Below are 22,790 nucleotides of genomic sequence, written 5' to 3'. Positions count from 1 at the left end.
GGAGTTCAAGTTTTGCCACAGCCACCATACAGCCCTGACTTGAGTCCTCCTGATTTCTTCCTATTTCCGAAGGTCAAAAGATGCCTGAAGGGTCATCGTTTCGACGATATTCCGAACATCCAACGTGCTGTCACGAAGGCACTAACTGGGATAACTCAAACGGACTACAGTGGGGCCTATGAAGCTTGGAAAACGCGCTGGCAACGTTGTGTCGACGCCCAAGGCCAGTACTTTGAAGAATATGAACGTTTTGTACAAATTGTATCAATAAATTTGTTTTTCTAGACTGAGTCTCATTACTTATCTACCACACCCTGTATGCACCATATATAGTCCCAGCGCTGTATATTTCCCACAGAGTCAGTCAGTCATCCTCGCGCCCACGGTCGCGAGTCAACAGCTCTCCCCACATCCATGATGAGCGATCAGAGAGCTCTCCATACACAGCGGAACCGGTGTAACGAGTTGCGATGAATTACAGACACTGGGATTACAAGAACATAAGTTTCTTGACTTGTTTGCCAGAATATCTTACCATTTACGTTATAGATCCCAATATCAGCCTCATAGCAGTATGGTACCAGTCTTTTGCACAGTGTAATTACGAAGATAAAGAGTGGAAATTGTATCTCTAGAAACCCAAAACTTCAGCGAGTTCATTATGAGGAACATGCTGCAAGCCACTGAATAACTAAAATCTTATCATGTCTGCGAAGATCTTTCGCGAAAATTCAAAAATGTAGGAAGCGGATAGTTCCTTTCATATATGGTTAACGAATACTAACGTCACGGATGTATTCTGCAAGTATCATTGGTTTCCGGGCATTGTGTGTGTGGCTATGCACACAGTTCTCAGCTTCATGATTACTGCTAGTATCACAGTTCTCAGCTTCATGATTACTATTTGTGTATCCATTAAACTCCTACTTCTCCAGCAAACACATCTCATCTATTGGAGCCGGCCGTTGTGGCCGAGCGGTTGTAGGCACTTCAGTATGGAACCGCGCGACTGCTACAGTCGCAGGTTCGAATCCTGCCTTGGGCATGGATGTGTGTGATGTCCTTAGGCTAATTAGGTTTAAGCATTTCTAAGTTCTAGGGGACTGATGACCTTAGATGTTAAGTCGCATAGTGCTCAGAGCCATTTGAACCATTTCATCTATTGAACACATAGTACACAGTCAACAATTACATCCATCCTTCCAGTACAGCAGCCAGATACAGACAGAGAGTAATTCCTGTCATTTTTGCCTGGGCCACCATCTTGAATTACCTCACAGATTTGGAGAGGGGAGGGTCAACAGCGCTCTCTGGTGGTGGTGTTGTGTACTAGGTCAGTTGATCTCCAGACCTCAAGGTGAACACACTGCATAGAGCTTCTGCCTAGTCCTTGATCAGTGACAACTCAATTTGTTTAAATAAGCATTATGGCACGCATTCAAATTAAAGACTTGTGTCCATCCTGTCCAACAGTCCAGCAGTCCAGCACAGACTGAGTCTTTTCCTGCCAAATTTCCACATGGGGAGAGTAGGTGTGGGGAAAGGGGTGGCGGAGTTCGGTTAGAGGAGGTTGACGTATTTTCCCACAAAAATTTGAATTTCCCACCATGCAGTCAGTGCGAAGTTGCGAAATCTATGGCCGCCATCTTGGGTCAACCATCTTAAATAAATCTGGCAACAATGCAGAGTGAGGCTGCATAGCTGTTGCCCTTCTACTGATGATCATCGACCTACTGTAGTAAAACTGTGATTCACCTAAAGAGCTGACAGGTTTGCAACATTGAGGGTGGAATGGCGGGACCCATTGCCGCTGCAATCGTAACTGACGATGTTGGGTCAACAAGTGAACACATAGGGATGTTCAGCTGTGGAGCTCAACGTTTAACAATATATGATGAATGGTGTGCTCTGCAACACTGCACCAGCATTGTGTTCTTTCGCCAGAGATGCCACAGATCACCATCTATCCTACTTTACAGAGCAAACATGTCTCCAAACTCCACCTTCTGTGGTGAGTTGTGAACATCCAAAGTCACGCTACCCATCTCCCTCTTTCCATAGATGCTCACAACCCTACCACCTGAACATACGACCAGCGTCGCCATTTTTGAGGTACCTGTTCAGAGGCTCTGTGTATTAGTTCAAACAAAAATGTTCATGGGACTTAACTGCTAAGGTCATCAGTCCCTAACCTTACACACTACTGAACCTAAATTATCCTAAGGACAAACACACACAACCATGCCCAAGAGAGGACTCGAACCTCCTCTGGGACCAGCCGCACAGTCCATGACTGCACCGTCTTAGACAACTCGGCTAATCCCAAGCGGCTGTGTATTAGTAATCTTCCCTTTGTCACAGTCATGTATCTCATTGGATTTCCTCATTTCCTGTCCATTTCTTCGCTATTCCCTGGCCGTGTCTGCTTCGCTTACATAATTCTGGTATTGCGTCACTTCCCCGCAACGCCACTAGGCGGCATCCAACGTCGCGATGAGCAGTGATCATAATATTTTAGCTTACCATTAGAGATGCTTATTCAGATCGTGTCCATACTGGAAACAAAACTGTGACTGGTACTATGAATCTGCTAGTAAACTGGTATTGCCTGATTTTTCCGAAGTGAATAATACCTTTGGTTTTCGTATCATGGTCGTCTACCATGAGACACTGTAAGTACCAATGTCCCTTGTATCTTGTGTCTTGACAGGTGGGTACAATATAGTCAGTCATCGTTCAGCTACTGTTGAAGTCAGTCAGCTTCAAACTGCTGTAGTGGTGGGAAGTAGTAAATTACCACCTACATGTATTTTAGAGTTACGAATGCTAAATTTCCTCCCATGAAATTATACGGAAACAAGCAGGCCACAATGAAGTTGGCGATAAAAGGCGAAATTTAATGTGCAGGGACTCTAGATTACACAATCGCTGAACTGTGGTATTAAGCTGGGGTGTAGCTTGCTTTGGACGATGTAAAAATCTGCGGTCCACTGGCTCAGAACCGAGGCCTTTCATCGTTATTTTTTTTTCTACACTGGGAGATCACTTTTCTTTCGTGTTGCTTCTTTATTTTCTAGAAATCACCAACGTTAGTTATCTTCCATTTCATCAATCCCTTTATTTAAGGGTTATGACAAATGAGAAAAGATTTATTCTTTATGTACATTTTCGTTAACCTGAGTTGATGTGATCCCGAGGAACCTTCAGTTTACACAATTATATTGTGTTAATCTTGACACCTTTTGAGAGAATATCTGAGTGGAATTATGAGTAGAAAGGGCAGAACTTGTACAGAACAGATTTTCAATCTAATGCCCATAATCCGTCAGAGACTTAAAAACTCTAAAAACACTGCAACATTTGTAGAATTGATCATTTGACAGGGAAACCCAAGGTAAAGTGATCCGAGAACCTGGCATTAAATCTAAATGAGCAAACCTTATTCATAAAACGCTCACAGACACCAAATTAAAAGATAAGTTTTGGGGTGAAATATCTAAGGCATTAGGAATAAAAGTAGTTGTAAGGCAAGGTGATGGCCTTTCTCCACTAGTCTTCGAACTGCAATCTACAGGAAATAGTTAGAGAGAGGAAACCAAACCCAAAAGAACATAAGCTATCACCATCAAGATTGGGGACTAAGAAGAAAGCTATTGAATTTAATGGTCTAGCATTTTCAGATGATACTGACATTCTTTCTAAACACCTAACAATGCAGAAATATGAATCAGTCTGCCAACAAGGCTGCCTTAAGAATTTCTGTTGAAAAAACAAAATTATGACAAACAAGAAATACTTCAGAAATCCTATTAACAGGTAGTGAGCATTTATTTTAACAAGGCGTTCCAGAGAATGTTAATCTACTGTTTATAAAGGGTTAATAAATTTAAATGTTTGTGAGAAATAGAGACCCTGGCTTAGAAAAATTCACTGTAAAGGAAAGAGTACATAAAATGGAGAGAACATATGACGATTAATATTTACAACAAAAGCCGTCTAAAAATCTGAAAATCTAGCTTTACAGCACAGTAGTTACTACTGGAAGTTAGGAAGTAATGAAGAAGTATATCGCAACATAGAAAACGTAACTAAAACACTACAGAAGAGGCGACTTCTGTTTTCGGACAATTATACAGAACAAATGGCGACAGGCTAACCAAACAGATTTTCAAATATCCTTGGGACAAGAAGTCAAAAATAGCCTGGATTCAAGAAATTAGGAGAGGTTTGGAAAGAAACAACATACACTACTGGCCATTAAAATTCCTACAGCACGAAGATGGCGAGCTACAGACGCGAAATTTAACCGACAGGAAGAAGATGCTGTGATATGCAAATGATTGGCTTTTCAGAGCATTCACACAAGGCTGGCGCCGGTAGCGACACCTACAACGTGCTGACATGAGGAAAGTTTCCAACCGATTTCTCATACGCAAACAGCAGTTGACCGGCGTTGCTTGGTGAAACTCTGTGATGCCTCGTGTAAGAAGGAGAAATACGTACCATCACTTTTCCAATTTTGATAAAGGTTGGATTGTAGGCAATCGCGATTGCGGTTTATCGTATCGCGGCATTGCTACTCGCGTTGGTTGAGATCCAATGACTGTTAGCAGAATATGGAATCGGTGGGTTCAGGAGGGTAATACGGAACGCCGTGCTGGATCCCAATGGCCTCGTATCACTAGCAGTCGAGATGACAGGCATGTTATCCGCATGGCTGTAACGGATCGTGTAGCCATGTCTCGATCCCTGAGTCAACAGATGGGGACGTTTCCAAGGCAACAACCATCTGCACGAACAGTTCGACGACATTTGCAGCTGCGTGTACTATCAGCTCGGAGACCATGTCTGCGGTTACCATTGACGCTGCATCACAGATAGGAGCGCCTGCGATTGTGTACTTAACGACGAAACTGGATGCACGAATGGCAAAACGTCATTTTTCGGATGAATCCAGGTTCTGCTTACAGCATCATGATGGTCGCATCCGTGTTTGGCGACATCGCTGTGAACGCACATTGGAGGCGTGTATTCGTCATCGCCATACTGGCGTATCACCTGGCGTGATGGTATGGGGTGCCATTGGTAACACGTCTCGACCTCTTGTTCGCACTGACGGCAGTTTGAGCAGTGGACATTACATTTCAGATGTGTTATGACCCGTGGCTCTACCCTTCATTCGATCCCTGTGAAACCCTACATTTCAGCAGGATAATGCACGACCGCATGTTTTCTGGATACAGAAAATGTTCGACTGCTGCCCTGGCCACCACATTCTCCAGATCTCTCACCAATTGAAAACGTCTGGTCAATGACCGCCGAGCAACTGGATCGTCACAATACGCCAGTCACTACTGTTGATGAACTGTGGTATCGTGTTGAAGCTGCCTGGGCAGCTGTACCTGTACACGCCATCCAAGCTCTGTTTGACTCAATGCCCAGGCGTATCAAGGCCGTTATTACGGCCAGAGGTGGTCGTTCTGGGTACTGATTTCTCAGGATCTATGCACCCAAATTGCGTGAAAATGTTATCACATATCAGTTCTAGTATAATATATTTGTCCAATGAATACCCGTTTATCATGTGCATTTGTTCTTGGTGTAGCAATTTTAATGGCCAGTAGTGTATGTGAAAAAGATGCAACAGAAAGAGAGATATTTAAGAAGAAAGAGTTAAAAAAGACAGGAGGGGAAAGAAGACAGGGTTAAAATGGCCTGAGGAGAGAAAAAGGACAGAGTGTGAAGATGAAAGAATTCTGGAGCAAGGGGAAAGAAAAACAGAGAAAGAAGCATTGAAATTAGCGTGTGGTCCTTAAATAAACAAAACGAATAAAACAATTGAAGAAGAATGTGTTAACAAAATTAAAGTGATAAACTGTAGAACTGTAGAGTAACATTCCCCAGTACACCTCGTTAAAAGAAATGCTCCTATTTGCTTCTACTGGGACCGTTTTTCGGAAGGGCCAGCAACATATGCGAACTCACAAGAGTTGAGTTAAAGACCCACCCTTGAGCTACGTAATTAATTGATCTTAAATATACGAGTGATCGTTACTTCCAGTAGAATAAAAAAGGACTTGACTGCTATTGGGAAGGAGGGAAATGTTTCGGAAGCAAATTGGGTGACTAGGCCAGTGAACTGAATGGCAGGACGGCCAGGTGCCTCGCAGCACTTCTTCTGAGAAGGGATCACGAGGGTTGGCAGTCACACAATGGCTGAGGGGCGACAGAGCTTTCTCAGACGCTCTGCGGCGCCGCAGTGCGAATTGCGCAGCAAGGAGAGCTTTCTGTAGCGACTGCGCACGAGAACGTTTTATGAGGTGGAGTGAGGAGGAACCTGAGCAGAAAGCGCTATTGTCCACTAAAAGTATACATGACTTTTGGGATGGACACCAGAGATCGCTACCGGGAAGGTGAAAAGAAATCCCCCTGTGTTCAAAAACCTTGGGACGATGCTTTGTATGGGGCTCTCACACACAAAAACTTGCGTAACAGCATAAGATAGATGGACATGATCGTTAGTCCCAACGACTTTTCCCAGACTGAGTGAGAGATCGTCCATGCCGAAAGGAAGCTACTTTATTGGCTGAAAAAGCAGGCAGAAAGAGCGAAGAACGACTTTTTAGAAGGGAACAGTTGGGAAGAATATCACTGGTTCATCAAGTCAAAAATTGCCCACAGAAGAGTACCTACGCTCTCACAGACGCCATCTTAGCGATTGGAACTAGCAAGAAGTAGAATCCAGCCAATCATGTCTAATTTGTGACGAAAAACTGGGAACAGTAAGGCTTCTTTGAAGAATGCCATCACACAGTAAAAATATAGATCATCTCTTCTGTCCTCCTGCTCGCCTCTCACAGCTTCTCCACAGAACTTCTGCTTAGATCTCCATCACAGATCTTCAACTTATGGCGCCAATGTAGAAGGGAGGACGCTGGCTGGCTCTGCTGCAGTCTGAGGTCACTGTATTTTTGTTCCAACAGCTACAGCATTGTGAGCTCGAACCTCTTCTTTGTGAATTGCATGGAAAGTCAAATCAATTTACAACTGTATCATCTAATGAGTTATCTTGCAAGTCATGAAACGTTTGCTTCAGCATTCTACAATAGGTTGGAGGTACTATCTTCCAAAATTCTACGTGTTACCTTCAGCAGATCTGTCCTTTACTAACTCAGTTCATGATAATCATTAATTTCGTACACGATTTCTTTTAACTTTCCCCCCGACCCCCATGTTAGATTGCCCGCATCTCGTGGTCGTGCGGTAGCGTTCTCGCTTCCCACGCCCGGGTTCCCGGGTTCGATTCCCGGCGGGGTCAGGGATTTTCTCTGCCTCGTGATGGCTGGGTGTTGTGTGCTGTCCTTAGGTTAGTTAGGTTTAAGTAGTTCTAAGTTCTAGGGGACTGACGACCATAGATGTTAAGTCCCATAGTGCTCAGAGCCATTTGAACCATGTTAGATTAAGAGATTTATGTTCCCACCGGTTTCATTCAGTAACTGTTTATCGAGATGTTGCCACAAGAGGCCCTCATGAACTATTGTTGAGATTTAAGAATTTCTGCGGAAATCGTGGATTGTCGAGACTATAAATAAGCCAAACGATTAAGGTATGTAATTTCATTCAACCCCACATCCCTAATAAAAGAAAACCAACAATATACATAAGGAATAATCTGTATACATATTTTTAACTGATTCTAGTAAGACACAGAAATTTGGCTAACTATGGAATGATGACAGATATCTGGTACAGGTACAAAAACAAGGTTCAAATGGTTCAAATGGCTCTGAGCACTATGAGACTTAACATCTGAGGTCATCACTCCCCTACATTTAAAACTACTTAAACCTAACTAACCTAAGGACATCACACACATCCATGCCCGAGGCAGGATTCGAACCTGCGACCGTAGCAGGAGCGCGGTTCCGGACTGAAGCGCCTAGAACCGCCCGGCCACACTGGCCGGCACAAAAACAGAGAAGTATTGATTCTTTCATAGTCCTAGTCTTTAGCAAAACAGCAAACTTAGACTAGCCTAAATACTGATAATCAGTTTTTTGCAGCAGAAGAAAAGATAATTTTGCTGTTGGGACCGTTTTCAATGGTAATGGATTTACAAGAGTAACTCTCAGGATAAGTTTATCGGTCGCTGCTTCACTTATAAGCGCTGGCACTGCAGTACTGAGGACAAAATTGCAACATTAAATTCTACACAGCATCCACAAGGGAGGAATACAAGCCAACTTTAAGCAATGGCAACTAATGAACAAGCGAATATTTGCCTAAGTGCTGAATGAACAGTTTTCTCTTGTTCCCTTTTTGGAGCAGCAGATGATGCAAATAAACCCACTGTAAATAGTTTGTAAGGTACCTTTCCAACTTATGTGGTACTTTATTTCTGTTATTGTGGTCTTACTTGCCCTGCAATTTTACTTTGTTCAGTTACGGCTATTTCACTTACTAGTCAAGTCTCAACATGTGTGTATCACCTGTAATATCGTACTTGTTTGTAATATTTTACAGTACTTGTCTGAAGCAGATTCATGTTGTTCAGTCATACCCTTTAAACATGTCACAAGCGTTTACTGTAGTTTGCCAGATTTAATTTTCTTTTAGGATCCATTGAAGTTCATTAACTCATAGTGTAATACAATTTATCTAAGCTTACTAGTTTTTGCTTCAGAATTTTAATGAAATAATTATTCTTAGTTTAGCCTTTCATCGAACGTTAATCATCGTCTTACCTGACAGCCAGCAGACAGTCTCTTGGACTCTGCATTCTTAAACAAAGTTCACAACCACTCAAATTTATATTTGTACCTGATTCTCGGCTGTCAGTCGAAAGCAGGTTAATTAAATGATAAATATAGTAGATATAGTAGTTGCTCCCTTTCTCTACATGATGAGGATGGATGGCCTGTCAAAACCGTAGTGGACCGAGCTGCCATAAATACTGGTCGGCGACATTTTCCAGCTGACCTGGCCATGGGTCTTAGACCACTAACGGGGAGAACACGGCAAGTGCCGTAACTAGATTTTCCAGAACCTTCTCTGAGGGGAAGAGGAGTGAAAATAAGTGAACACGTGTGTACACTTACCATAGACACTGGACATTACAGAGAAAACGATGGAAAAATTTTCCGAGGTACTTTATGTGCGTTTTAGCACATTATAAACTCAGCCGAATTGGTAGCACAATGGCTAGGGTCACGGTTTCTCAATTTATTGTCCGCTATGTTCGAAACCCAATTATTTTTTTATTCATTTTATTTTACTATTATTTTTCTCGTTTATCCACCCCTGCCTAAAGAAGGTTACTGTACGAATGTTTGTCAATAAGTAAGGGATGCAGGGGCGTTACATTACTTGTAAAATTGTAAATGAATTTCGGAATATGTCATTCATTTATTATATAACGTATATATGTATGATACATGGGGTGGAATCTTATTTTCATATTATTATACTTCATATCCATATCAATTCTTATAGTCCTTTATTTTATACTTATGTTTATTCATCATGATGGTTTCTTGCATCACCGTCGATGATATCGATCGTATAAACATTCGAAACACAGAAATTCCGAGCACCACTAGCACCACACGAAAGCAGGATTTCCGCAGTGATATTTCTTGGTATGACTCTCACTCGGGAAGAAATGTCTGAACCCTGCTGAAGATTTCACGCAGTGGTAATAATTTCATGGAAAAACACGCATAACGGATCACTTTCCGTAAAGTGGTGCTTATAACTGATTATGAATAACGATACAGTGGAGGAATTTCACCGAGAATGATTTCAAATGTTTTTTCATTCTTTTACTGTCTCTTTCTTAGTTCATTCACCAGACATGCAATTAGTAGACGATTAAGGTCAACATTATTTCAATATAGGTTGAAATTCATGTAATAAACCTTATTCAGATATGGATAGGTAAGTGAAAAAAATAGAAGTAGTAATAGGGGTTCGAATACGTGGCGCAAAAGTTCGAAGCCACGACGCGTGCCACTGTGCCAGCTCTTCGATGAACTATTTTCTCCCTAAAAGGCACATTAAGTACCTCGAAATCTTTGATCGTTGTTTTCTCAGAAAAGGTCGAGTATCTCAGGATAAGCCAAGACACAGGTTCACTTATTTTGAGTCCTATTTCTACTGGTAGATGTTTCTGGGAAATTGGGTTATGGCACTTAACGTGTTCTCCTCGTAAGCGACAGAATCTGTGGCACAACAAACTGAAGCTGTGGAAGTATCACTATTAAAAGCTCTTCAGAAGGGCTCTTTAAATTTTTAGCTGGTTTTTGGAGTTGCCTTAAACCGGGTATGCTTTAACCACCGTTGTTACTTTGGTCGCTCACACATCAGAAGTTTTACAGCTCTCTGCTGGCTCTGAAGCAAGTGCACCTCACGAACGTATGCCCACCAAGTCTCGCCTTCGACCTTGGTGACATACACCTTCCACCCAACAGTGTCCATCTCCTCTCTCCTACCACCTCCTCCCCGCGCTCGTCTCCTACCCTGTTTGTTTGCTGTCCCCCGCCAACACACCTAAGCATCTTTGCACACTTCTCTCCGTTTTGTGTTTCTTTTTTCGCCACCTCCCTGCCCCACAACATCCTGACGCTGTGCCTGTTGGCATTCTAGTCTCTGCACACTTCGCCAGACACCGTTCTACTCTCCCTCCACCCATACACTACTATCCTTTCCCATTTCCTATCTCCTCCAGATTGCTGCTTCCATCCCACTTGATAGTTGCATTCTGGCACCGAGCTGCCGGAGTTGGTGCTCACCTTCGTGTGAGGTGTGCGTGATTGTAAGCATGAATTGTGTGTGTGTCTCTTTTGCTGCTGAAGACTGTTTTTTGCATGTGTCTTTTAATTGTGCCTGTCAGCAACTTGACTTGACATCTTTATAGTAAGTGGCAATCTGTTGCGATAATTAGAATGTAATATTTTCATTGTGGCCTCTACGTTCACTAACATAAATATCTCAGAAGTTAAAAAACAGTCATTATAATCACGTTTGAATCTAAAAATCGAAGTATACCCGCTTAACGGTACATTGTTCTTGAAAGTTAAAATTGTATTTATTCATGTCACAGTTTTTTAATTTAAGACTCTCCAGTTATAGTTTAATGTTGACTTCACAGTATTCTACATCTACATACATACTCCGCAAACCACCATACGGTGCGTGGCGGAGGGTGCCTCGTACCACAACTAGCATCTTCTCTCCTGTTCCACTCCCAAACAGAACGAGGGAAAAATGACTGCCTATATGCCTCTGTACAAGCCCTAATCTCTCTTATCTTATCTTTGTGGTCTTTCCGCGAAATATAAGTTGGCGGCAGTAAAATTGTACTGCAGTCAGCCTCAAATGCTGGTTCTCTAAATTTCCTCAGTAGCGATTCACGAAAAGAACGCCTTCTTTCCTCCAGAGACTCCCACCCGAGTTCCTGAAGCATTTCCGTAACACTCGCGTGATGATCAAACCTACCAGTAACAAATCTAGCAGTCCGTCTCTGAATTGCATCTATGTCCTCCCTCAATCCGACCTGATAGGGATCCCAAACGCTCGAGCAGTACTCAAGAATAGGTCGTACTAGTGTCTTATAAGCGGTCTCCTTTACAGACGAACCACATCTTCCCAAAATTCTACCAATGAACCGAAGACGACTATCCACCTTCCTCACAACTGCCATTACATGCTTGTCCCACTTCATATCGCTCTGCAATGTTACTCCCAAATATTTAATCGACGTGATGGTGTCAAGCGCTACACTACTAATGGAGTATTCAAACATTACGGGATTGTTTTTCCTATTCATCTGCATTAATTTACATTTATCTATATTTAGAGTTAGCTGCTATTCCTTACACCAGTCACAAATCCTGTCCAAGTCATCTTGTATCCTCCTACAGTCACTCAACGACGACACCTTCCCGTACTCCACAGCATCATCAGCAAACAGCCGCACATTGCTATCCACCCTATCCAAAAGATCATTTATGTAGATAGAAAACAACAGCAGACCTACCACACTTCCCTGGGGCACTCCAGATGATACCCTTACCTCCGATGAACACTCACCATCGAGGACAACGTACTGGGTTCTATTATTTAAGAAGCCTTCGATCCACAGTATTAGTGATTATTCTGTTGAATGGTACATTAGTTCGAACTATTTCGCTAATATCAAGTGGAAAATAAGCAGTAAACTAGATAAAATTAGTTACGTCATGTTGGAAGTTCTGATTTAAGTCTAACAAAGAGACCCAAATTATGCATGTAAATGTAATACACCCAGAATTCGTTCACTTCGTGTTCGCCTGTCTTTCACTCTGCAACCACTTCTGGAGTATAAAGGGGGAGAAAATAGCAATCCCGAAAAGGATTTCAGCTACACGCAGCCAGGGAACATCGACATTGGAAAGAGGGTCGAAAGAAGGGTCTACCGTAAGGTCTGTGGCGCACCACACTCTTTCGTAGTAGTGGTACAAGAAACGCAATATCTTTCATTTCGAATACTGTGCGGACGCTCTGGAGCCGGGATGGAACAGGCGCCGACTTGCCGCCCGCTCCGCGCCCCCTAACCGCGGTGGCGCGCTACTTTACAGTATATATGTAAATTGAATTTCAATCTGCGTAACAGAATTGCGGTTTGGGCGCGCTCGCTGCGGCGCTGCCTTCTGTTCATAAACAGGTGAGTCAATTAATTTGTGTGCGGCGCGGCGCCGCACCATTCAGGATTACGCAGTAACTAGAACCGGCACCGTTGAAGTGTTAACTGCTCCGGTGAAAGTACGGCTCGCTCCCGTTTTAATTTCACAGCTTTGATTAAATTTAATCGGTTTACGCGATGGCGTAATGGTCAACGGCTGGCACCGGTGGCAGCGCCGGCGGGGTGCGGCGACCCGCGGGGTTCTGCCACGTCATTCCACGCGCACTGCGGTGACGGGCCGCGTCCACCGGCACATAGGGCCCCGTGTTCATTCCCCGCTGGCTCTGCATTACCAAACGTGGCTAGGTAACTCGAGATACCGGAATTTTCTATAAAACATTGTTCAAATAATAGAATTTACACGACCGATTTCGTCGTCTGAAACTGAGCATCTGAGAATTACAGCACCCACAGAGAAGTGTTCCCGCGCTCCATACCTGAATGTAACGGGAGGAAGCCGAAACAACCGGTATAATACACTGAAGAGCCAAATAAACTGGTACACCTGCCTAATATCGTGTAGGACCCCAGCGAGCACCCAGATGTGCTCAAAGAAACTGGTACAGCTGCCTAATATCGTGTAGGACCCCAGCGAGCACCCAGAAGTGCTCAAAGAAACTGGTACACCTGCCTAATATCGTGTAGGACCCCAGCGAGCACCCAGATGTGCTCAAAGAAACTGGTACAGCTGCCTAATATCGTGTAGGACCCCAGCGAGCACCCAGATGTGCTCAAAGAAACTGGTACAGCTGCCTAATATCGTGTAGGACCCCAGCGAGCACCCAGATGAGCTCAAAGAAACTGGTACAGCTGCCTAATATCGTGCAGGACCCCAGCGAACACCCAGAAGTGCTCAAATAAACTGCTACACCTGTCTAATATCGTGTAGGACCCCAGCGAGCACCCAGAAGTGCTGCACCTCGACGTGGCATGAATCCGACTAATGTCTGAAGCAGTGCTGGAGGGAACTAACAGCACGAATCCTCCAGGGCCGCCCATAAATCCGTAACAGTTCGAGGGGCTGAAGGTCCCTTCTGACAAGTACGAAGCAAGGCATTCCTGATATGCTCAATAATGTTCATGTCTGGGGAGTCTCCTAGCCAGTGGAAGTGTTTAAACTGAGAAGAGTGTTCCTGGAGCCACTCTGTACCAATTCTGGATGTGTGGTGTGTCGCATTGTCCTACTGGAATTAACCAAGTCCGTCGGAATGCACAATGGTCATGAATGGACGCAGGTGACCAGACAGAATGCTTACGCACGTGTCACCTGTCAGAATCGTATCTAGATGTATCATGGGATCCCACATCACTCCAAATGCACACGCCCCACATTATGTCAGAGTACCCGTACAAGCCCATCCACTAGATACAATTTGAAACAAGTCCGACAGCCGGACGGTTTGGCCGAGCGGTTCTAGGCGCTTTAGTCCGGAACCGCGCCGCTGCAACGGTCGCAGGTTCGAATCCTCCCTCGGGAATGGATGTATGTGATGTCCTTAGGTTAGTTAGGTTTAAGTAGTTCTAAATCTAGGGGACTGATGACCTCAGATGTTACATTCTATAGCGCTTACAGCTATTTGAACTCGTCCGACCAGGCAACACGTTTCCAGTCATCAACAGTCCAATGTCGGTGCTGACGGGCCCAGGCGAAGCGTAAAACTTTGTGTCGTGCCGTCATCAAAGGTACACGAGTGGCCCTTCGGCTCCGAAACCTGCATCGATTATGTTTCGTTGAATGGATCGCACGCTGATACTTGTTGATGGCCCAGCATTGAAGTCTGCAGAAATTTGCGGAAGTGTTGCACTTATGTCACGTTCAATGATTCTCTTCAGTCGTCGTTGGTCCCATTCTTGCAGGACCTTTATCCGGCTCCAGCGATGAGGGAGACTTGATATTTTGCCGATTTCCTGATATTCACGGTACGCTAGTGAAATGGTCGTACGAGAAAATACCCACTTTATCGCCACCTCGTGCGCCGCCTATAACACCACGTTCAAACTCACTTAAATGTTCGTAACGTGCCATTGTAGCAGCAGTAACCGGTCTAACAACTGCACCAGACTCTTGCTGTCTTATATAGGCGTTTCCGACCGCAGCGCCGTATTCTCTCTGTTCACGTATCTCTGTATTTGAATACGCACGCCTACACCAGTTTCTTTGGCGCTTCAGCGTATGATGTACCGTGTACTCTGCGTCGCGTTTGCAGAGTACAGTTGTGGATGCAGGAACAAAACCGAGGAACCTCTCACGAATTCCGGAAATGTTACGCAGTTTGTGCGCTGCTCAGGCAAAACAGAAGAAAATATAGGGATTCAGCTTTAGAAAGACGTCTTCTCTAATGTGCCAGGCCTCCTATAGCCCAATAAACACGTTGACCATCACTTGTTGATTACATTGCAAACATTAGCAGTCATTCTTCCCTAATGTTTGATTCAATTCGAATCCTCTTATAGACCAAAATTTATTTATGTTCTCAACCAAACTTGTTTTATTCAGTTGTGTTAAGCATCTTAAGAGGGGTACAAATGCTATGACTATTATAATTAAATTTTGCTCAAGTATAAATATTTTGATTTGACTTGTTTGGAAATACATTCGAGCGTCCCTCTGTAGCTCTTTTAGGCTAACTCATTAATTACGTTACAGCAGGACTCAAATGTTTTGGCTTTAACATTTTAGCGCACAAAGCAGTTTCTTCTCTTTACGTTTCTGTGAAGTTAACTGCTGGATCGTAGATAGCTATGAGTTATAAGGGTACTTGAGAAGCGAGGGTATTTGCTGATATGGTGCTATGGCCACTCTTGTTATGTTTCCGAAAGTAGGGTGGGATAGGCAAAATAATGTGAACAGTGGTACTACCGTAACTGGATGGTTGTGTTTGACGCAGGTATGGCAAGTCTCACGCAGTACTGTTCATCTTCAGGACGGACTAGGCAGCAGAGCAGGTTGTTTTCGAGTAGTGCACACTTCATATTTGCATTGAGAGGCCGATGTCGACGTGCACTGAAGGACCTAACAGAGTTCCTAAGAGCTGGAGCATCAGTAACCAAGACAGTCAACTTATTCAATTTTCAAGAGCAATTGTTTCAACTGCCTACAGAAAATATGGGAAGACATCATCGCGTAAATGTAATAGTGGGCGAAAATAAAAACTAAATAACGGAGATCGTCGTATGCTAACAGGATTTGTGTGAAAACAGCACAAAACTATGGCGGCTAAAGTGACTGTAGAGCTCAGTAGCCAATTTCGAGACACCGTATCTATTGACTCTGTCCGCCGAGAACTGCATAAAGCGAATATTCATGGATGAGTTGCCATACCGAAACCATTAATGACCACAAGCAATGCAAAGAAGCGTAAAACTTGGTGTCAGGAGCATAAATCCTGGACGACTGATCAGTGAAAACACGTCATATGGTCCGAAGAGTCAACGTATTCGTTAATCCCTACATCGTGGCGGGTTTACGTCTTGAGAACGCCGAAAGTAGTCTACAGTTATGATTGTTTGATTCCAATAGTTAAGCATGGAGGTGGAAGCTCAGCTGCACTCCATGATTCAAATGTTGTTCCCCAAAAATGATGCCATGTTTCAGGACGATAATGCACCCATCCACACAGATAGGACGGTACAATCGTGGTATGAGGAGCATGCAACTGGACTGCCGCAGAGTTCATGGCCTTGAACATTATCGAACCCTTGTGGGATGTACCGGAGCAGATTTCCGCCTCCCTCGTCACTACAGAAGTTAGAAGAGGTTCTGATCGAAGAGTGACATAACATTACAGTATTGTAAGCAATAATTATATGCCAGTATTCGAGGAAGAATAGCAGCTGTATTACGGGCAAATGGGATCCAACCTCTTGTTAATAAACCATTCCCAAGTAAGTACAGGTGGTCACATTATTCTGCCTTGTATAAGTGTGAGTGCATTTTCCTTTTTACTTTTACACTGCATAAAAATGGGCGAGTGGAAATCTTAAATACGTATATTCGTCAATATATCAATATAGAAAGAATTTTCCATTTCCACTCCACCCCATACACTAGAATATTTAAAATCAACTTGGACGTTCTGCAGTGATTATAATAAACATTTTTCTTATAAATACCAGACGATACCCTAAACAGTTAGGTCAATAACGTCCTAATAAGTTTGTTTTCGTGGCCATCCTCCGCAGCAAGCAGAGAAATATTTGTATGGTAAATAAAACCCGCCTTTCCTTGCTGCACTGCAATTTATTTCTCCCAGACGCACTTCGTCTTTTTAACTCTAAAGCATCTTCGGTAGGATGTGGAACAATACAGTCTTGTTTTGATACATGTTAAACTTGGATTACGAAACAGATCACGTCACGGTTTTATGTAAATAAGTAATTACTTACAGTTTGTTGGCATCTGTTTCCTCCCATCTGGTCTGGTGGTCGCACTACACGTCATTTCCGAAACATTATCACATTTTTGCATTCCGAACCTTTTCTTGCACACTGTTCACCATGTTTGTCCTTATTTTTGTGGTGCTCTGGCAATCTTTCGCCACTGGTTACAGATATTTGTTCGAAAACGTAAAAAGATTAATAGTGAACCACAAAAAAAAAGGGTGAACATGGTCAACTGTGTGAAGGAAAACGTTCGGAACATAAAATTGTGCTTATGTTTCGGAGATGAAGTGGTTGTGGGACTTCCAGACCAGATGAAAGGAAATGAAGATGCCAACAAACTGTAAGTAATTACTTATTTACATAAAAACGCGACGTGAACTGTCTGACAATCTAAAAGTAACACACATCAAAACAAAATTGTATCGTCCTAAATCACACTGAAGATTCTTTAGACTAAAAAAAGGCGAAACTGGTCTGGGAGAAATAAATTATTGTGCTGCAAGAAAAGGCGGTTTTTATTTACAAAACAATAATGTCCTGTTAAAAACCCCGCTGGGCGTATGGTAACTAATGCAACATATGTTTCACGTGGACAGTCTCCATTGAAAAAGAAATGTGGAATTTGTTGTGGGACATAATGGAATGTTACCGCTTCATGCTCTATACTTTCATGAAGTTCCGATACGTGATGGTGCTACACTAGCCTTCACAATTGCGTTGGAACGGAGTTGCCTTCGCCGGCCGGAGTGGCCAAGCGGTTCTAGACGCTACAATCTGGAACCGCGCGATCGCTACGGTCGCAGGTTCGAATCCTGCCTCGGGCATGGATGTGTGTGATTTCCTTAGGTTAGTTAGCTTAAGTTCTAGGGGACTGATGACCAAAGAAGTTAAGTCCCATAGTGCTCAGAGCCATTTTTGGAGGTGCCTTCCAAGCAGACAATTGAGTTTGTTTTGGAGGAAAATCAGAGCATCGGAGATATTTACAGCTCTTGCAGAAAGGCTACAGACATCTGGCAGTTGGTGAGGTGTCTGTCATTATCGCAAGAAGGACGCGCAAAACTGTTCGATCTGCAGCGTGCCGGCCGGCAACCCGCAGCTGTGACTCCTGCAATGTTGGAACGTGCGGACACTCTCATTCGAGGTGATCGGGCCGATCACAATCAAATACCTCGCTGCTCAGCTTGATGTCTCTCTTGGTAGCGCAGACACACACTCGTCCACCAGTTGGGTTACTGAAAGGTGTGTGCCCGCCCATCGGGTTCCTCACCGCCGAACAGCAAACAAAAAGCAGCAAGAAGACTGACACTTCCTGGCAGATTAAAACTGTGTGCCGGACCGAGACTCGAACTCGGGACCTTTGCCTTTCGCGGGCAAGTGATCTATCAACTGAGCTACCCAAGCACGACTCACGCCCCGTCCTCACAGCTTTAATTCCGCCAGTACCTCGTCTCCTACCTTCCAAACTTCACAGAAGCTCTCCTGCGAACCTTGCAGAACTAGCACTCCTGGAAGAATGGATATTGCGGAGACATGGCTTAGCCACAGCCTGGGGGATGTTACTAGAATGAAATTTTGCAGAAGTTTGGAAGGTAGGAATTAATGCTGTGAGGACGGGGCGTGATTCATGCTTGTGTAGCTCAGTCGGTAGAGCACTTGCCCGCGAAAGGCAAAGGTCCCGAGTTCGAGTCTCGGCCCGGCACACAGTTTTAATCTGACAAGAAGTTTCATATCAGCGCACACTCCGCTGTAGAGGGATATTTAATTCTAGCAAGAAAACTACGTGGAATTATTCGCTCGTTACGAGGCTGATTCTGACAATTTTTATCGAATTTCGTCATAGACGATGAAATATGTGTTTATCAATTCGAACCGGAAACAGAACGCAAATCCAAGAAGTGGCGGTACGCCGCATTTCCTCCGAAGAAAAAGTCATGGACTTTGAGTGAGCTATTTTTTGTTTATGCCTTCCCTTGTGGTGAAAGGCTCAGCTCTGACACGTACCAACCTCATGAAACTGAAGAAATGACTTCAGCATGTTAAAATGCAAATTAACTTCTTCTCATCCATGACAACACAAGGCCCACACAAGTCTGCGCATCCGAGAGGAGCTCGCAAAACTTCATTGGACTGTTCTTCTTCATCCATCCTACAGTTCCGACTTCCATCTACTTTTCCCAGTCGAGCAGCAAGTCGTTGACTCTGACGTTGACCAGCAGAGTGGTATCACACGGGCATACAAGCCTTGCCAGTGAGGTTGTGTAAGGCCATCGCACGGAGCGGAGATTATGTTGAAAATACGATTTTTAGCCAAAAAGGTGGGGAATAGCATGGTGCACAGGAATTCTGAATGAAACCAACTTGATTTCAGAAAAAGTTATTTATTCAAGGCCCCTCGTAAAACAGTATTTATTTGTAATAGGCAAGTAATAATTGTTCTTATTTACAAGATATACATCATTATAATTCATAATCTTTGTTTGGAATGAAACTCAGATGCAAAATGTCTCGTACGTGTAAAATTTATAGGTCGTTTTGGCATTTAGCAGACGCTGTAGTTGTGTGTAGACAGGTCACGTCGTTAGAAAATAGTTAAGAATGGATCAGGAGTAGTAGTAGTAGATTAATTCCTGGTGTGAAGATCTGTAACTGAGCCTCAACGTAAGTATCGATAACGAAATCTGGGTGAGCTGGCTGAAATAAGCAATATCGTTTTACACTGCAGTCGGTGACCTCTTGCTAGAAGGAGCCCTAGCAACAAAGTACCTATGAGTATCCGTCCTTGCAAATTATCATTCTAATCACGAGCCAGCAGACAATAGACTCATACTCACTCCCGAAATTGGACTCGCGTAAGGGAGGGCTACGGTTCAAACCCCACTCCGGCCATCGAGACTTAGGGTTTCTATTTCCTTAAATCGCTCCAGGCAAATGCCGAGATGGTTTCTTTGAAAAGGTCACGGCCGATTTTTTTCTCTATCCTTTCGTAATCCTAGCTTGTGCTCCGTCTCTAATGACCAATCTATCCGCGGGACTTTGAACTCTAATTTTCCTTTCTTCTCACTCCCGATTCGGATTTCTTGTTTCCTGTTCCTGTACACTATTTGTTACTGTAAATTCATCACTGTTGTCTAGACAATTGTTGTTGACATCATTGAGGTTGGTGTTGGTGCATCTTTTAATAGTACTTCGAACATCAAGAAGCATTCTTCGTCTGTAATAAAAGTTCCTTCTCAAGCGACTGGTGCTTGATTTGGTCAAAATACCTTTCTTTAGCTTGATTCCTGGTCTGCGCATGAAAAAGCATACTCCTTTAAACTATCTCTACTCAGAAATGTGCGACATTGCATTTCATACCACTTGGAACTGCTGGACAAATTCAGCTTCTGGATGTTTGTTTTTCCATGCTTATGAAACATATTACCACGTTATCTGCAGCTATGCCTAAAGGATAAGCTCCAGGATAGACTGTTTCGCATTCAGCTGCATGCCGTCACATTCCCTCATTTCTCATCACCCCGTTACTCCAATACGATTGTCTATGCATTTCTTAAGAGTGGGCACCTATCTGAACCTCCTACACGGCTTGTGACTTCCAAGGATTTCATCTTCGATTTTGATGGGACGAGGTTTGTGATCAAGGACGCGCGTCATTTTTCATTCGATGTTGAAGTTGCAAGTTAATGGTTTGTTTTGAATATTACCCGAACATCGATTATGTCCATTTTGTGGAGCATAATACATACATAGCATAGAATGTTGATCTCTGCGCCTCCTGGACACCCTTCTTCTGTCGCCCTGCTGACATGCATGGCGAGTCATTAGCAGCTAATATTTTTCCTGTCATAATTATTAACACAACAATTTCAAATGAGCTTTACTGAAGACTGAACTTGTGACCTCGCACTCAAGGCTGTCCTTGTACGACAGTCTGGCGTCGCACATGTCGGAGAGCTGCCACCTGGTGGACAGTGGTGGCTCAACAGCCTCCAGACGGAAGCCAGACGTAGCCTAAGCAACCTGATCGCTCCACTGGGTATTTTAATATGTGACCCAAAGTTGAATAAAACATTCTGATCGATACAGTTTCGGACCCGTAATCGAACAGTACAAAAGCCTCGTGATATGGAAGCAGATGATCTTCTTCTGCCAAGCATAAGCTGTGAGGCACTTCGATATGTGTAGTGGTTTTTTCTAATTGCGTAGCCAAGACAAGAATGTCGGCTACCTTACTTGTCACGGAGAGAGTCTCCTCTACCGCTAGTGTGTAGCCTGTTCCTGGAATACAGTCCTTAACTGCATCTAAAGCAACTGTAACTGAAAATCTGCTGTTTGCGAAATCGGAGCACAGGCAAAATACACCAAATTCTTCATGAATATGGAGATATTGGTGTTGACAGCAATGACAGTAACGAAGCAATAGATGGCGCGTACCTATGGTAAAACCAATCTGAAAGAGCTCTTCAGTTCTTTCAGCTGGCTAAAGCTATTTCGCTTCAAACTGGAGATTTCAGGAAGTCTCCAGATGGGAGTCAACACCTGCATTATTTTCTTTGAGAAATCGCTGTGTAGACGCCTCTAGCAGTGACAAACAATCGTCGATGGAACGACATCTCCATAATCGATGCTGGAGGTAACCGAGGGATGTCAGGACTTGAGAACACACTCGCAGTTTATCACCTGCCCCAAACTTTTTCCTACCCAATTTCTGAAGGCAGTGACACGGTCTCTGGTATTCAACATCATGTTACCGATAACAGGTCGGGCAAACACGATCCTTCTGCAGTTTAAAAAGACGGCTGCACGATCCGGGGAAATCTCTTGCTTTGCTGCGTCGTTTGAAAAATGTGAGGAGAACTGACTTTGAAATTCCTACGAGGAGAAGATACGTAAGGCTTTGGTTTTTAACGTAACCTTGTCATGAACAGTAGTATATGCAAAATGAATCTCCCTGATAACAGCTCTTTCTTGTCAGACCTCTGCTTCATACCACTGCCTGCCGGCGCAGCTCACAGATGGTGGACAGCTGGAACCTAGGTGGTCGTGTCCGCCACCACTGCGAAATGTCAGAGCTGTATCAACTACGGGTGGTGTAGAGATTTTCATTCTGTATCACGTTACTAATCGGGCACCTGTCTGGCCCATAAATACGTCTCATGGACTTTCGTAATAAAGAACAGTTTGTGGAACGATTTAAGACGTTCAAGAAATCATGCCACAATCTCGTCTTTTCTACAGAGTTCAGTGGCAGGAGGTGCACCTGACTTATAAAACATCCATTTTTCCCCACAAATTAATCACACGACAAGTGTCAAAGTTATGTCAATTCTCGACGTAATCCCCCTGCAGCCATACACGTTTTTCACAACACTGACGGCACGATGACGTGGCCGCTGCGAACGGTTCTCTATGGGTCTGATTTGACCACTAGAACATCGCTGATGCTATAGCGGCATGTCTAGTGCGACCACGGAGAGTGTCTTTTTTCGTTGGAAACAGCTAAAATTCTGTAAGAAGTAGTTCAGCTGAGTAGGCAGTATGAAATATAACCTCAAATTTGCAGTCACCAAGAAGCTACAAAGTCACCTTCGTCTGGTGCGCTGGAGGACAGTTTTCGCACTTTTAGATCTTCAAGCGGGATTATGTGCACAGATCCCATAGAAATGCCAACTTTTGGGAAGACGTGTTC

The 22,790-nt window shown here is 43.7% G+C and overlaps 1 protein-coding gene across 1 annotated transcript in view; it reads right to left on the bottom strand.

Moving 5' to 3' along the window:
• Positions 1–12,993, bottom strand: part of LOC124798737 (cyclin-dependent kinase inhibitor 1C-like) — a 107,035-nt gene extending 94,042 nt beyond the window's left edge. Inside the window, exon 1 of the mRNA XM_047262265.1 lies at positions 12,857–12,993. Coding sequence (XP_047118221.1) covers positions 12,857–12,993 — 137 coding nt within the window. The remainder of the gene's footprint in view (positions 1–12,856) is intronic.
• Positions 12,994–22,790: the final 9,797 nt, after the last annotated feature.

Source organism: Schistocerca piceifrons, chromosome 5, assembly GCF_021461385.2.
Source record: "Schistocerca piceifrons isolate TAMUIC-IGC-003096 chromosome 5, iqSchPice1.1, whole genome shotgun sequence".
In the NCBI taxonomy this organism is placed as follows: Eukaryota; Metazoa; Arthropoda; class Insecta; order Orthoptera; family Acrididae; genus Schistocerca; species Schistocerca piceifrons.
Note: the sequence above shows the minus strand (reverse complement) of the source record. Positions and strands in the feature narration are given on the sequence as shown.